At 35.6% G+C, this 15,650-nt stretch overlaps 1 protein-coding gene across 1 annotated transcript in view; it reads right to left on the bottom strand.

The window, feature by feature from the left end:
- Positions 1–15,650, bottom strand: part of SLC30A9 (solute carrier family 30 (zinc transporter), member 9) — a 39,838-nt gene that overhangs the window by 12,561 nt on the left and 11,627 nt on the right. The window contains 5 exon segments of the mRNA XM_012648488.1: positions 633–672; positions 2,089–2,224; positions 4,542–4,597; positions 10,181–10,283; positions 12,628–12,695. Of these exon segments, the coding sequence (XP_012503942.1) occupies positions 633–672; positions 2,089–2,224; positions 4,542–4,597; positions 10,181–10,283; positions 12,628–12,695 (403 nt within the window).

The following is a 15,650-nucleotide window of genomic DNA, read 5'->3' as shown; positions in this document are numbered from 1 at the left end:
CCGCAAAAAGAGAGAGGCTTCTGATTAACACTACCAAAACCTGATTTTTAAAAATTCAGTATAAACTGGCTACAGTGGCACATGCCTTTAATCCCAGCTACTCAGGAGGCAGAGGAAAGAGGATCAATTGAGCCCAGGAGCTCAAGGCCAGCCTGGGCAATACAGCAAGACCCCACCTCTAAAAAATATTAATATATATAAAATAAAAATTCTATATAGTTATGTTTGCATATTCCATTTCAAATGTTCTGAGCATCGTGATATAATACTCAAGAACAAAACATACTTCCCCCCGTCCTCATCCAGAGGAGGGGAAGCTGCGGCCTTAAGGCCGTATGTGGCCTTCTAGATCCTTAAGGGCGGCCTTTTGACTAAATCCAAATTTTACAGAACAAATCTTTTGGATTCAGCCAAAAGGCCACACTTAAGGATCTAGAGGGCCACATGTGGCCTTAAGGCTGCAGGTTTCCCACCCCAGACTCATCCATTATATGAACAATCATAATACACTACACAGAGACTTTATTCCCACACTTTTCTCTAATCAATGGAACTTAGCGAGCTATAATAATGGACTGCTGGATATGTATTACTAAATTAAGAATAAAGAGATACTTTGTGACAGCACATACCTCCTTCAGATACCAATGATCCTGCTAAAATACAATATGCCTAGAAAATAAATATTAAAATAAATCATAAATTCGGTATTTCACTGAAGAATTACAATTGTTCATGCATAAAGTTTGTAATGTCTAAACAACATAAATTCGGATCTAAGCCAGACAAGAAAGACACTAATGGGAAACAACTCAAAAGAGGACAATGACATGAACAAACATTTGAAATCTGGCGTGTGGATGCCAGATGCAGTGAGATCCACACCCACACTCAAGTTAAATTCTGGATTTTGTTTGGATGCCCAGTACTAAGAGAATCCTGATTCAGAAAGACAAGTAGTTATAAACAGTAATCAATTACTTTTTTAGGTAACACTACTTTCCTTGCAGTTCTAGGACATTCTTCAATTAAATAGAGATGGCAAGAGAAGCTTTATTCCAAGGTGTACAAATAGAGTTAACCTAGCAACATAAATTCAAAAACAATTTTAATGAAATTCAAGCCAAACATCTAGAGAATTTTCAACACACCTTTTTGGAACCCTAGGCTTTCCTAAAATAGAGGTTTGAAAGTTTTGGATCTAGTCCAACACTCAAAATTCTGTTAAGGAAACAGATCTTCCAAGGTTAAGCGATTTGCCTGAGTACACAGAAGTGATAGCAGAGTAAGAACTAGAATGCAAGCTTTCCAGTCTCAATTCTAGGCCCTTTCCACTGAATCTCTCAAACTGAAACCTGGCTAAAACAGTAGCTAAACTTCCCTGTAACTATTTTTAATCCTTCCACCTTGTTCCCGAAAGTATTTAAGACACACTTATCACTCAATAAAAAGAGACAGCATATATCGGCAAGGACTGCAAAATAATATCTAATAAACATCAGCTGGTTTATGATGTGCTGAATCTATTATTTATTTAACAAAGGGCCATAGATTAATAGAACCCCATTTAGTTACTAAAAGACACAGAGCTTCCAGAAGCTTTAAAACTTCGACACAATTGAAACTTTAACTATTAATAATTACTTAATCTGTAACTCCAGAGACTGCTCTGCCTCTCTGAAGTGATGATGTACAAGCTGGATGAATGCTAAGACAATGAGGTATCTATCAAGTGGCCAAACCTTTTCAGAATGGAGGCAATACATTTGTCTGTTTTAATTATATGAAGTGTATTATGGGAAGAAACTTAGTCAATAAAAACTGCAGGAAACTAGTGAATAACAAATGTAAATAAGCCCAGTTTAACAGGCTTGTTACCATGCAGATGTGTGTGGTGTAAGAGGAGGTTAAAAGGAGATTGATTCTGTCTAGTTCCGGCTAGGACCCAAAATAGAGAAGCACCCCCACATCCCAAAATGAGGCTATATGTTATTCTCATTCTTTGACATCAGTATGACAAAGACATTCTATTGCACTCAATCACTACGTCACATTACTTCGAAACTGAGGAGAAAAGAGGAGGATTACCCATAGAAGGGATTCCATTGGTTGTGGATGAAGCAATCCCATAACTCCATGGTACCATGATAGTCCTGCACCCATCATGAAAATACCAACACCACTAATGAGCGAAGAAATATAGCGCATATTTGAAAATCCATACCTGAAAAATAAAAAAGAACGTAATATAGTTTTTAAGGAGTACAAATGGTTTCCTTTACAAAATATATGCTTAATACATCAATGAAAAAGACAACAAAAAAGTCTTAGACTATCAAGATGTTATAGTTTTATATTTAGGTAAAATGTGATCACCAAACTCAAATCTAATCAGAAAAGCAATCTATAAAGTGGAAAAAGACTGCAAGTTCTTTGAAAACATATAAAAATAAAGTGAACATCATTTAATTGAGGTATTTTCTAATCCCTTTTCCATATGGTCTATTTTGATTTAGTAGAGCTACTTTACTATTATGTAGTACAGATGTGGTAAATTAATCTTTTTAAAAACACATTCAGATGCTGAATGGGGTTAACATTTAAATTTCCTTGTAAGGCAGCTTCTAATTGAGTATTTTAATCCTTTTTTGTAGCCAATATATGATTTATATTACCTAAAATTTGATGCTTGACACTGAATAGTTTACTACATATAGTTTATTGCTGGTTCTGAATAGTTCTGAATGGCACATAGCAACTATCAACTATTACTACAACTAAGAGCTTCACCCAAAAGGGTGTCTTCATGGTTTTAAAATCTCAATTATTTTCAAGCATCTTTGGTCAATATATACATTGTTTTGTATTATTGTAAGTACCAATACAATGCTCAGCATTAAAAGGACTAAAAAATATGACATACTGTAGGAGGAAAAGAATCACTCATTCATAAAAATATTTCCTGGGAAATTTACTCCCAAACCCAAAGTCTGTGGCGCCCTTCTGGGAGACAGAAATTTAAACAAGAATTCTTAATCAAACTGCTGTTTGAATTCTGTTTTGCAAAGATGTCATCTTGCCATAGGGAATTCCCAGTTCATAGATGTGACAATGTGACGACCAGCTCATTTAGAAAAATTTACTTTCTTCTGAAGTTTCCCCCCAAAGTAATATGGAATATATATTAATTTAAGTTAAAGTAAATTAAAATCTAAATTAAATGGCATTAATTTCACTTTAGGTGTTTTCAAGGAATTTGTAGGTTCTTATTGAAAATTTTAATTGTGTAGATCCACGCTGTCCAATGATAAGCTACTAGCCACATGTGGCAATTTAAATTTAAATTAATTAAAACTCAATATAGTTTATAATTTAGTTCTTCGGTTGCACTAGCCACATTTCCAGGGCTTAGCAGCCACATGTAGTGACTACCATATTGGACAGACATAAAATATTTCCATCGCTGAAGAAAATTCTATTGGGCAGCACTAAAGTGATAATTAAAAATATCTTGAGAAGAAGTCTTTACAACCTAAAATGTAAAACTTTGACCCTATGTTTTTAAACCTTTGGTATATAAAATTGGCTAAGAAAAAAAAGAAAAATTCTAGAAATGGTAATTAGCAGACTAGAGAACCAGCTGTTTTCTATACTAGCTTATTGATAGTGATAGGATATTAAAAATATGTCATTATTTATAAGTTAACAGCAGTTCTTTGCTTTCAGGTAAAGAAAGGCATTTGTAAAGAATAGACTCCTTTACAGAAATAACAGTGCATGTTTTTTGTCTTAAGATTGATCAAATTCTATTACTGAAGCCAGTTAAAAAATGATGGCTGTGGAATTCAAAGTTTTAGATGATGCTGTTAGTAGAAGCAACAGAAAAACATCTCTGTATCAAATAGTAAGTATGGTGTGTGTTTTGGGAGCACACACAGTAAAATGGGAAAGACACAGAGAAGATCGGCATGGCCCCACACAGGGACGACACGCAAGTTCATGAAGCATTACGTATTTAAAATAATGATAATGGACAGGATTCAAAATAATATATTTTTAAAAGTATACTGATTTTACAAATAAATAATTTTGAAATATTAACAGAATACTATTTCCCAATCACAACAGTAAGATTAAAATAAGTATGTATTTAACAGAAGTTATCACCAAAATTTTAGACCAGGTAGCCTATGGGTCTAAATCTGGAATATGTTTCCCTGGACCAAAATAAAATAGACTTCTAAGATCAAAATATGTGCTTTATGTCATGATCAAATATGTTATCAAATGTGGAGAGGACAAGATCTCCATGCTGTGTTACAAAGAATACAAATAATTTAAACTCCATTTTCAAATTATACCTTGAATGTACTTCGACACAGCGGTGAGTCCTGCATTTTAGATACCACAGTAGAAGAAATGATCAATCTTTAACAAACTGCAGATATATAAATTGCAGGAGATTTCTGAAATTCAGGTGCTTTTATTTCAATGACTTGTCGCCAAAACAAACAAAAACAAAATAAAGGCAGTGTCCTTACGGATGAGAAGGATCTGGTGTCTGAACAGACTTACTGATGCCCAAGGCGAGTAACCCCTATGTAGAAGGAGGAGAAAAAGGTGAATAATCATTAGCAAGATGGCGAGCATAATACGGTATAGCCAACCTGGAGGGTGCAAGCTGACGATGACAGAGAAACACTTAACATGTGCATGTCCAATGGTCCAGCAATTCTGGATTCTAGAACTTACCTTAGAAAAATAAAAATGAACCCAAAGGGGCTCAAAACACCATTGTTTATAATGACGAAAAATATGAAGGCAACCTAAATATCCATTAACTGGGAACGGTAAAATGAATGATAAACCATAAATTATGTCTACAGCAGTTTAAGAGAACGGGGTTAGGGTAGAGCTTTCTGTACTGACATGAATAAAGCTCCTAGATATGCCACTAAGTGGAAGGGGGAAAAAGCAAGTCAGGAACAGTGTGTACAGAACAGAACAATTCATGTTTTACAGTTTTTGTAAACTACATATAATGCAAAGCACAGGAAAATGTCTGGAAGGACACACATTTAGCTATGTTTATATCTCTGAAGAAAGAAGGAAGATTAAGGTGGTCTGCAATATCTGATCTTTTCAGGAAGAGTAACTTGCACAGCTGTACGAATAAAAGATAGTAAAAACTTCTAACAGTATTTATTGCATATGGACACATACATTTCTCATAAAACTGCAAAAGCATGCACAGGAAGTATATACCGCATTTTCTTTCTTTTCTTCCTCCCTCCCTTTCCTCCTCTCTCACTTGCCTTCATCTTTTCTTCCTTTCCTTCTTTCATTTCCATTTATTTGGTTTTTTTTTTTAATTTATTATTCCAGGGTTTTGTGAGGATATTAAATTTTTCTCCTTTGTGAAAGAGTTATCCACTTGAACCTCTCAATATTAGTACGCTTGCCCTTAGTAAGGCCCTTCTATTCTCATTTGGTATGAATTTAGAAATTACGTAAGACTACCTTATAGAACTATTTAATAAAATACAAAGCCTCTGAGTGAATTCCCCATGTGATATTATATGACTGATCTAGGGCCTTTCCTTTTTTTCAGCATGATGCCAAATAATCACACAAGTAAAGCTTCTACATAATCAAATTCTTCACAGATGAAGTTTCTCTGTGGGCTGTAAGACATTTAATAGAAACGTTTTTTCTAATAAAAATATAGAGATTAAACCACCTTGAAAATGGTTAAAGCAAATACATACTGGATTTGTACATTTTGATATTGGAAATCTTACCCTAAATATGCAGAATATTTTAAGATATTTTTCTACTGAATTCCACAGAAAAAGGGGGTAAACTACCTAAAACATAGAGGACTTTTCAGTGAATTAAACTAAGAAAATGAGTGCACATTAAGAGGAACATATAATTCTCTTAAACCTGACCATTAAAATTGAAATGGTCACTATTAATTCACATGTATATATATATTTATTATATATGTATACATATGTGTTTATAATATTTGAAAAATATTCAATAAATATTTTTAAAATCCTTAATATTCAGGTTGGCTGTGCAATTTAGTGTGAGATAGTATCAACTATTATATAAACTGAATATGGACCATATTTCTTAGTTTGTATAAAAATCAAATATTACAGATCATGCCATATCCTGTTCCCCCTCAGAGGCAGGACAGAATCACAGTTGTGTTTGACACATGTCCTACCAGACCTTTTTCTGCACATGTAGAACATACACGTGTATGTTCAGTTTTGTATATATGACCTACGGAGTAGCATCTGTTTGGTTTTCAACATAACGAGCATGAGTGTCTAGCGGCTAAGAAGCATTATCAATGCACCCCACTCCATGATCGCCCACCCCTGTTCTGCTGTTCCTTCAGTACCACACCATCGAGCAGCTGCTTAAAAGGTGCCTTGAAAGACCTTTCCAGTTGTTTTGCGTGCGTATAAACTGCTTACAGAAGACAGAACTGTGGCTTCCTCTAAACACTCACTACATCGCAAACTCAAGTGCTCCAAGAATTCATGGGAGTCGATACTAAAGGATGTGCTGTGCGTTATTTAGCAAAAAGTTTTCCACAATGAACTGTGACAGAAATCGCAAAACTAGAGACACAGGTCTAATTTGAAAGTTGGAAGTCTTTTAGTCTCTCAAAAAGTGAAGAAAAAAATATTATGGCATAAAAATAGTACAGTGAATTAAAATTTTTTAAATGTTATTATAGGTCTCAAGAGAAACAGTTTTCAAAAGGACATGAAAAATACAATTTCCATCTATTCGGTAAGGCCCAACTGCAATCTTTCTCATCAAAGCCTTTTCGAAAACTCTAATAAGACACACTCTTAACCCAGGAGTTCTCAAAGCACTTGATACCACACGGTCTCAAACTTTTATTTACCTCTTGTCTTGTTGTTCAGTCTTTTACAAAAATTCATTTATTTTTCTAGTTCCAAAACTAACACATGCTCATCAGGAAGAAATTCAAACAGTACAGGAGAGGGAATGTTTTCAGAGTCTGGAGTATATTTTGGACTGTCTTTATATACACCTGTATGCAGTTTTTAATGTTGCTTGTGTGACTATTTTTGTGCTGGATTTCAGAGAGATGGTGTGTGTGCTTAAAAATGTGATCACAATCTATACATAGTGTCTTTGTGCACTTTATTTTATGAAAATTTTCTAACATACAGATGGATAGGATAGAATAATTTAAAAAACTCAACAGAACATTGTAATAACCTCAAATTACCCATCACTAAGCTCCATCAATTATAAATGTATGACCAGATCTGTTTTATTTAATCCACGTCTATTCCCTCATGAACATTCTGAAGTAAATTCTAAGAATCATGCCATTTCATCTTTAAATATTTTGGATGAATCTCTAAAAAAAAACCTAGTTATAATCATTTAAAATTCACGATCCAAAACCGCAATTACTTTTGCACCAACCTAAGTGGAGTTTATTAAAATTTCATTCTCCATTTATTTGCTGAGAGTAGAAACATAACTGATTTCTGCATATTAACCTTCTACACTTACTGATTCTGAATGTTAAACCAACCTTACATTCCTGGAATAATACTCAATTATGATATATTATCATTTTTATATACAGCTAGACTGGATCTAATTATATTTTAAGGATTTTTACATTTATGTTCATGAGGGATTCTAGTCTGTATTTTTTTTCTCTTGTAGTAACACTGTAAGCTTTAGTGTCAGGGTTATGCTGTCTCATCAGAGCAACTGAAAAGCATTTCCTTCTCTATTTCTGAAAGTCTGTGTACTATTATTAGTATTAATTACTTCTTCCCTAAATGTTTGATAGGATCCTCTTGACACTGTCCCATCGGTTACGGAGGCTCCCTTCGTCTTTTTTCAGTCTTTTTCTCTCTGTATGTAATATGACTGTGTTCTATTGTTACATACACAGATTCACAAATTTTTCTTTGCAGTGTCTAATCTGCTGTTAATTTTATACGGTGAATTTTTCATTTCAGATATATTTTTCAGCTCCATTTGGTTCTTTTTTCATACTTTCAACTTCTTTTCTCATTGTGTTCGTGTCTTCCTTTCAGTACATAAACATAGTTGTAACGGCTATTTAATATCCTGGTCTGCTAACTCTGTCATCTGTCAATTGAGTGTGATTCTATTGACCGATTTTTTCCTGGTTATGAATCTGATTTTCGTGCCCCTTAGACTGTCCAGTAGTCTTAACATTGGAAGCTAAACACCGTGAATGGTACACTGAGTGCTTTTAGATTTTGGAGTCTTCTTGACTGTGAGGCTTTGCTCTGGCCAGTCATTAAATTACTTGCAAATCAGCTTGATCCTTTAGAGCTTTTAGGGAGGTTTGTTAGGGAAGGTTCTAGAACAGCCTTCACACTAAGGATAACTCAGTCCTACTACCAAGGTGAGCCTTCTGTTGGCCCAGGTAATCAGTGAGGACTCTCCTAGCTGGTCAGAATGTGAATGCATCCCAGCCCTGTGTGAACTCTAGGAACTAATCAGTTTATTGCTCAGTTTACTGCTCTGATGGTTCTCTGCCCAGACTCACGCCCACACTTTACACGTGTATAACTTGAAATTTGGCAAAGACTAAATTCAAGGAAATCCCTATGTAGACTTCTACAGCTTTTTGTCTATGTCTCCTTCCTCTGTGGAACTCTGTCTTGTAATTTCTGGCCACCTGAATTCAGACTCCCTGAATTTTGATTTGTCGTTTCAGCTCAGTGAGACTGTTATCTCCTATCCTGCTCCACTATCCCAAATGTGGCTCCAAGCAAAAAGCCAGAGAGATCATAGAGTTCAAATCATTGTTTCCCATCTCTCAGGGATCATGGTCTTATGCTAGTGTCCAACATACTTTGTCTGGGTTTTTCAGTTGTTGACAGCAAGAGACTAAATTCAGTCCCTGTTTGTCCACCACGGTTAAAAGCAGTTCTATATATAGTATTTTGCAACCTGATTTTTTACCTAATTTATCATGGTTATTATTCCAGGTCAGTAAGGTCAGCACAAAGCTATCTATCACATTCTTTTAAACCCCTGAATAGTATTTCAGAGTATGAACACTTAAAAAATTGTCTTCAATGTTTTAAATAAAAACTAATACTGAAACTAACAACCTCATACATATCTCTTTGCCATATGTACAAATATTTCTGCATTTTGATTTTCCTATGTTCAGATAAACTTTCAAGAAAACAGAGATTACATATTACATATAATCCCCATCTCCTCTCCTCCCAGCCCACACCATGACTGGTAAAACATTATACAGATAGTAGTTACTAAATATTTGTTGAGTATAAAAATTAAAATTCAAGGCAAAGATTATCAGTGCTAATGGCAAATGCTTGTCTTCTTTCCTTACTTTTAAAAAGGGTTTAATCCATTTGATAGTGAGTTAGGTAAGTTCTCAGGTTTAATTTTTAATTACTATTGTTGTCCTTGCTCCTTATCGTTTTACTATTATTTTTTAACTTTGTCTTAAATATTCTTATTGTACCCATGTCTTTCACTGCAGTTCTCCCAAATTTATTCTTACATAAGAGGAGTATAAATAAGTAAATACTGAAAAGTATTCTCTTAACACACCAAACTCTTTAAAGTGTAAAATGATACAAAAGTAGACATTTTTACCATATTATTTAAAAAGGCTTCGGTTTCTAATATTCATAATTTAGGCCAAAGGGGGCTTAAAAGTTATTTTAATTTCATAAAAATTTTCCATTTGCAAATTCAACAAAGTAATTCAAACTACTAGTCTAATGTAAAAGCATTTTAATCACTTACGTGTGACAATTTTATATCTTTTTTCAAAAAAGTAAATTCGCTGGCTCTTACGGTCATTAAGAACTCATATTTGGAGACCAAATTTCTCCTCAGTATAAGAATCTCCCCTACAAAAGCCTCTACCCAAACATTTAGTGACTGATAATCTTATACTTTACATTCCTTTGTTGGAAGTTCTTACAGCTTAACAACCTGCTTTAAAGTACCATCGCTGTATTTTTTTGCACTTCATCGCTGAAAAGTAACACAATTTTCATTTTCTTCCACAAGCCAACTACATGAATCATTCAGCTTTTAAACAGATCAACTTCTAGATTAAAGCTTAAGCTTTTATCCTCACCTGATTACAAGTATCAGATAATGAGTGTATAGCTTCTGAGAACATACTTGCTGAACCCGTATAAATCCAGGCAAGAAACTTAAAGAAGCAGTTTAACCCATTGCTAGGAGAAAAAGAGAAAACAATTTAGCGTAGGTTTGGATAAAAATTTCTACCAAAAGCTTATTTAATTAACCGTATATACCTCTACACTAGATTCTGCTAAGAATAAATTTAAAAGAATACGTAACCTTAAAGGACATATTACTATTTAGGTTACAAGAGTACAAATTTGAAAAACATAGAGCACAGTACCATCGAGCACTCCAATGAAGAGGCATGCTGTGTGTGAGCAAATTACTTAAGTGCATTTTGAAAACTGATGAGAAAAGAGTGTTCTGTAACTCGACAAGAGGATATTTAAAAGGAAATTCTGTGTTTTCGGTAGGTAAAAGGAGATCTACACTTGACAGTGTCCAGCAGGCCGGGGTCAAAGGCAAGACTTCGGTGAGGGTTTACTGAAGCACGCAGGTGCCAGAGGTGAGGACACGTGCAGAACAGCAGCCTCAGGGTCGCACTGGAAGACCACAGATGCTAAGATAAACACGGGTAGCTGTGAGGACGTGAACTGCGCAGATCCCCACAGCGATGACTAGTGTGATTTACCCCAGGCATCAAACCAGTGACTCAGCATGTTAACCTGCAACGCCACTGTACAAACACAAACACCCCCATTTTATAAATGAGGAAACTGTACATCCCCTTCTAGCTACACCTCTTCCCCTCTCCTCCATCTCAGATAATTTCTTGTCTCGGTTTTCACTTTTTATTAAGTCTTCAATCCACTAAACAATAGCTTCTTGTCTTCATTATCTTATTAGATTGTTCTTATCAATACCACCTACCATTCCTTGCTACTAAATTACTGGAAACACTTAAATATTTTCCTTAACCTCCTGGAAGCACATGCCACTACTTTCTCAAAACATTGTCTTTCCTTGCCTTCCATGATACTCCTGCTTTCTTCCTACCTTGCTCCCTACTCTTCCTCAAACTCATCTGTGGCTCTTTTTCCTCCACCCATTTCTTAAATGTTAGCATTCTTCAAGGTTTTTTCCTAAGGGCTTTTTCTTCCTCACACTATATATACATTCCCTGGGTGATCTTAACTACTCCGATGGCTTTAATTATCATGTATATATTAGTAACTCTCAACTCTAAATCTCTAACCCAGGTCTCCCCCCAGCTTCACACCAATGTATATTAAGAATAATACTTAAGTATATGTCATGTACCAGGTACTATAAGTAATTTACATACATTACATACATTCTTCTAACAAGGAAAGTTATAATTACTACTCCTGTTTTACTGGTGAAAAGGACTAAACCTGTTGACTGTCTCCACCTGGGTGCATAATCACACCTCAAACTCAAAAATAAATTCGTCATTTTCTCTGCTCCCTCCTGTCCCTCCTTCCAGTCTCCTCTCAGTGAATGGTGCAATATTTATCCAATTGTCCAAGCCAGAAACCTGGGCACTATCTTGACCATACCTTCTAAGAGCAACTTGAGCCTACCCATGTCTATTCGTATCACCACTATTCATCATCATCCTTTGTCTGTATTATTCTAAATGCCTTCCTCTAGTTTAGTGTTCACTCCTCCAATCCTTAAAGAATTACGTATTATATCTTTATGTTTCCAGATCCTGTCACAATATCTGACACATACTTTATATATATATATATATATATATATACACATACACTTAAAAATATTATGTAGTTTCAATTAGCGAGAAAGATACTGAATGTTCTCAACACAAAAAATGATAAATGTTGAAGATGATGGATATGCTAATTACCCTGATCTGATTCGCTGTATGTACTGAAACATCACTATGTATCCCATGAATATTACAATTGTTATTTATCAATTAAAATTTTTTTAAATAAAACAACAAATTATAGAATTAACGCTTTCATATATCCTAAAATAATCATCAAAATGGACAAAAGGTAAATAAAACAATAGGAATCAAGAAGACAAAGGAAAAGAGAAAGAGGCAAAAACATCAATTATGTTCTTCCAAGGTAAATGGGAGAAAAACAACAAGTATAAAGATATTCTTCAGTAGCTGCAACCAGATTCATTTAGTTACTCTAAAAATAACCGTGGCCAATCCAACTTTTGCAAAAAAGGCTTCCATAAAAATAAGAGAGGATTTTCAGGTAGCAATTATTCTTAGATCTTAATCACATTAAAAACATACAGAGCACAAGACAGTGTCTATACAAACTTATACTCTTCCCCCACCACTTTACTGAACACAGACTTATTTAACTTCTTCCTGAAACAACATAAACCTTGAATTCTGTAGCTAGCTAACAAGTAATAAATTTATATATTTAAAGATATATACATTAAAAAGAATATATTTCTATTTTAAAAGGCTTAAATACTTACATGCAAATGGCAACCATCACCACTTTTCCTGGTCCCTTAAAGAACACTGACGCCGTTCTAGAGCGTGGCTGTAAAATAACAAAAACAGAAAACCTCTAAAATTTCCCAGAGAAGCACTATAATTGGTGGCCCAGAAAATTTCTCCTCTATCAAAACTTCTGAACAACTAGGTTGACTTATTTAATCATTTTTCTCCAGAATCTCTTCTTTAACACATTGACTGCCACATGAAAAAAACAGAAACTTTTCCTTGGGGCCACAGTGTTTTATTATCAAAATAGAATAAAAACTTCGAGTGTAATTTAAAAGTAAATATAAATAAAAAATGATATTTATTGACTTCTATTCATTTAATTCACACTTTTATAATTAAATTGTCAATACTAATTGTAATAATAAGAACATCAACAAGTAAGATTTTATATATGCTTCACATGGCCCCAGGGTCAAAACTAGAGTGAGTTAAATACAACTCACATGGCAGTTGATGTGTTAAAAAGCCTATCTGGGTCCTTTTCCAGAACTTCACTTATTTTGTTTCCTTGTAATTCATGTCCTGCCTACATATAGAAAGGATCTGAGTTGGCTACATAAAAACTAGTAATAAAGTGATAAAAATGCATTGAACTAAAATCCATACACTCTAAAATTTTTCCATTTCTTAACCAACTTCTTAGCTTTTGAAAAAAAAGGAAGAGCCAAAGCCAGCAAGTTTGCTGCTCTAATTTAACTCCTAACTGCTCTCTCAGAAAAAGAGCTGTATAGTGAAAATAATATGTTTAATTCCCAAACAGACCAAAACACAAAAGAACAAAACAAGTAGGGAAATAATTTCCAGGAAATTTTTTCTTGAGCTAAATTTTCTTTTGTTGTTCCCTGAATATATACTTTCTTTGGCTTTTCTCATATTCTTTCCCCTCCCTGGAATGCCTCTGTCTTCCACTGCAATCTAAGTTTTACCCACCCTCTTCCCCTTTCTACGTAAAGTGTCTCTTTTCTACATGGAGCCTTCCTTGATCACCCACATAGAAATATTCACTCTGCTACAAATTTATTATTGCACTTCACATTTCTATTAAAGTACTTTATATATTCTGCCTTACAACATTTATTCAGGAAATGCATATTGTGTAACTACTATATACCTGGCACCGTTCTAGATGCTGGGGTATGACTGTAAGCAAGAGAGAGTTCCTACCTTCATAGATCTCAGTCTAGTACAGGAGGACAGAGACTAAATCTGTAAGTAAGTGCATAACATCAGACAGTGACGAACATAATACAGAAAACAAAGCAGGCATGGAGAGCGTGTGTGACGCAGTAGTGCAGAGGGTGTGGCGGGAAGGGTTATTCTAGTGAGAGCAGTCAGGGAAAGACCCCATGACCAGAAGGAGGTAATCATGAAGAGATCTGGAAGAATGTTTCAAGCAGCATATGCGGCAAGTTCAAAGACTGTGGGACAGAAACAAGTGTGATGTACAGAAAGGACAGAAGTAAGGGCCATGTGGCAGAAGTGAGGAGAAAAAGGAAAATGGTAGGAGCTGAGGCCAGGCAGGGGCCATATCCCACAGGATTCTGTAGACTGTAGAAAGGATTCTGAATTGTATTCTATGTCAAGTGTCTGCTTAAAATTATCCAGTGACAATTTTAAGCAGAGACTTAACATAGTCTGACTTGTGTTTTAAAAGATACAGTTTATAATGTGGAGAAAAAGCAAAAGGCGGAGGAATCAATTAGGAGGGTATTCAGGTAAGAGAGACGATGGTTCGAAGTTTCAATAAGGAACATGCTAAGAAAAAGTCACACCAGGAATCTAGAGAGAATGCCAGTGGGACTTGCTAATGGATTTAAAGTAGTAAGAGACCCAGGAAGAATCTCGAACGTTTGGAGGTTGGATAGAGCAGCAGAGTCCCTTGCAAAGGAGACAGAGGAAGAATTAAAAGGGTACAAGAAAAAAAAAAACAGGAGAAAGATCAACTTGAGCTCCTAGAAAACAAAAGGTTCCAAGGAAGAGGACTACTTTCTACTGGTGGCAGACGCTTGACTACTTCTTCCTTACTTTTCTCATTTCTGTGACGAGAGATTTCTCTCCACCCCGACCTCCTCCGCACGGCAGCCTCCCGCACACAGCCCTCCCCTCCCACCAGCCCCCTGGAGATTGTCTAAGCTTAGTGAGGAAAGTCACCAGTAAGTTTGAGAGAATTCTGGGCGTGCTGAGCTCCCTCCTTCATTTTAGGATTTGGTACTCATTCTGTTCTGTTCTTCCATGGCTCTGTAACCTGGGCAATTTACTCAGTAAGTCCAAATAAAGAGTCTTTAAGTTCTAATGCGTGGGCTTGGACCCTGGAGAAAACAGGCGAGGGCAATAAATAGGGAGTGAAGTTTGAGATTCTTAGAGGGGCCATGCTATGTAAGACTTTGTTCTTAGTGATTGCCACGGCTCACAGCAATTCTGTCCCCTGGTAGGCAGGACACAGTGGTCTTGAATGAGCAGGAACCGACCTCAGGAAGGTGCAGGTCCTGCGAGCGGGGCTACCACAACACAGACTTGCATTCTATGGAGGCGAATTGGCCTGATGCTACAAAGACAGGTGAGGTGAGGTTCCATTTCAGGCATCAGGGAATCAAAATGCTTTTTTTGCACTTTTACTGTGTTTTTGGCCAACTCTACAGGACAGGATCTTAAAGAGCCCTTCTTAAGTTTCACAAGGACAACAGAGCAAAGGGGTGAGCTTCCAATTGTAAAGTGTTGTTGGGCCAGACCTTGAAATACAGTGAAATGCCCCAAATTCTGTATTGACCTGCCTTCTGGGTTAGGAGATGCAACTATGCAGGAGCAAGCCTCGTCTGTATGGCTTCAACTTGTACTTAGATTTGTAAGCTATAAACTCTGATCATGGCTCTAAATGTCTGAGTTCTACTGTTTATTGGTAATGGAGTGTGTGTTTTATTATAATAAGAAAATGTTGTACCCTTTGGTTGAACAGAGTAAAAACCCAATGAAATTAATACAGCAACAGCAT

The sequence above is a fragment of the Propithecus coquereli genome, unplaced genomic scaffold (assembly GCF_000956105.1).
Source record: "Propithecus coquereli isolate 6110/MARCELLA unplaced genomic scaffold, Pcoq_1.0 Scaffold288, whole genome shotgun sequence".
In the NCBI taxonomy this organism is placed as follows: domain Eukaryota; kingdom Metazoa; phylum Chordata; class Mammalia; order Primates; family Indriidae; genus Propithecus; species Propithecus coquereli.
Note: the sequence above shows the minus strand (reverse complement) of the source record. Positions and strands in the feature narration are given on the sequence as shown.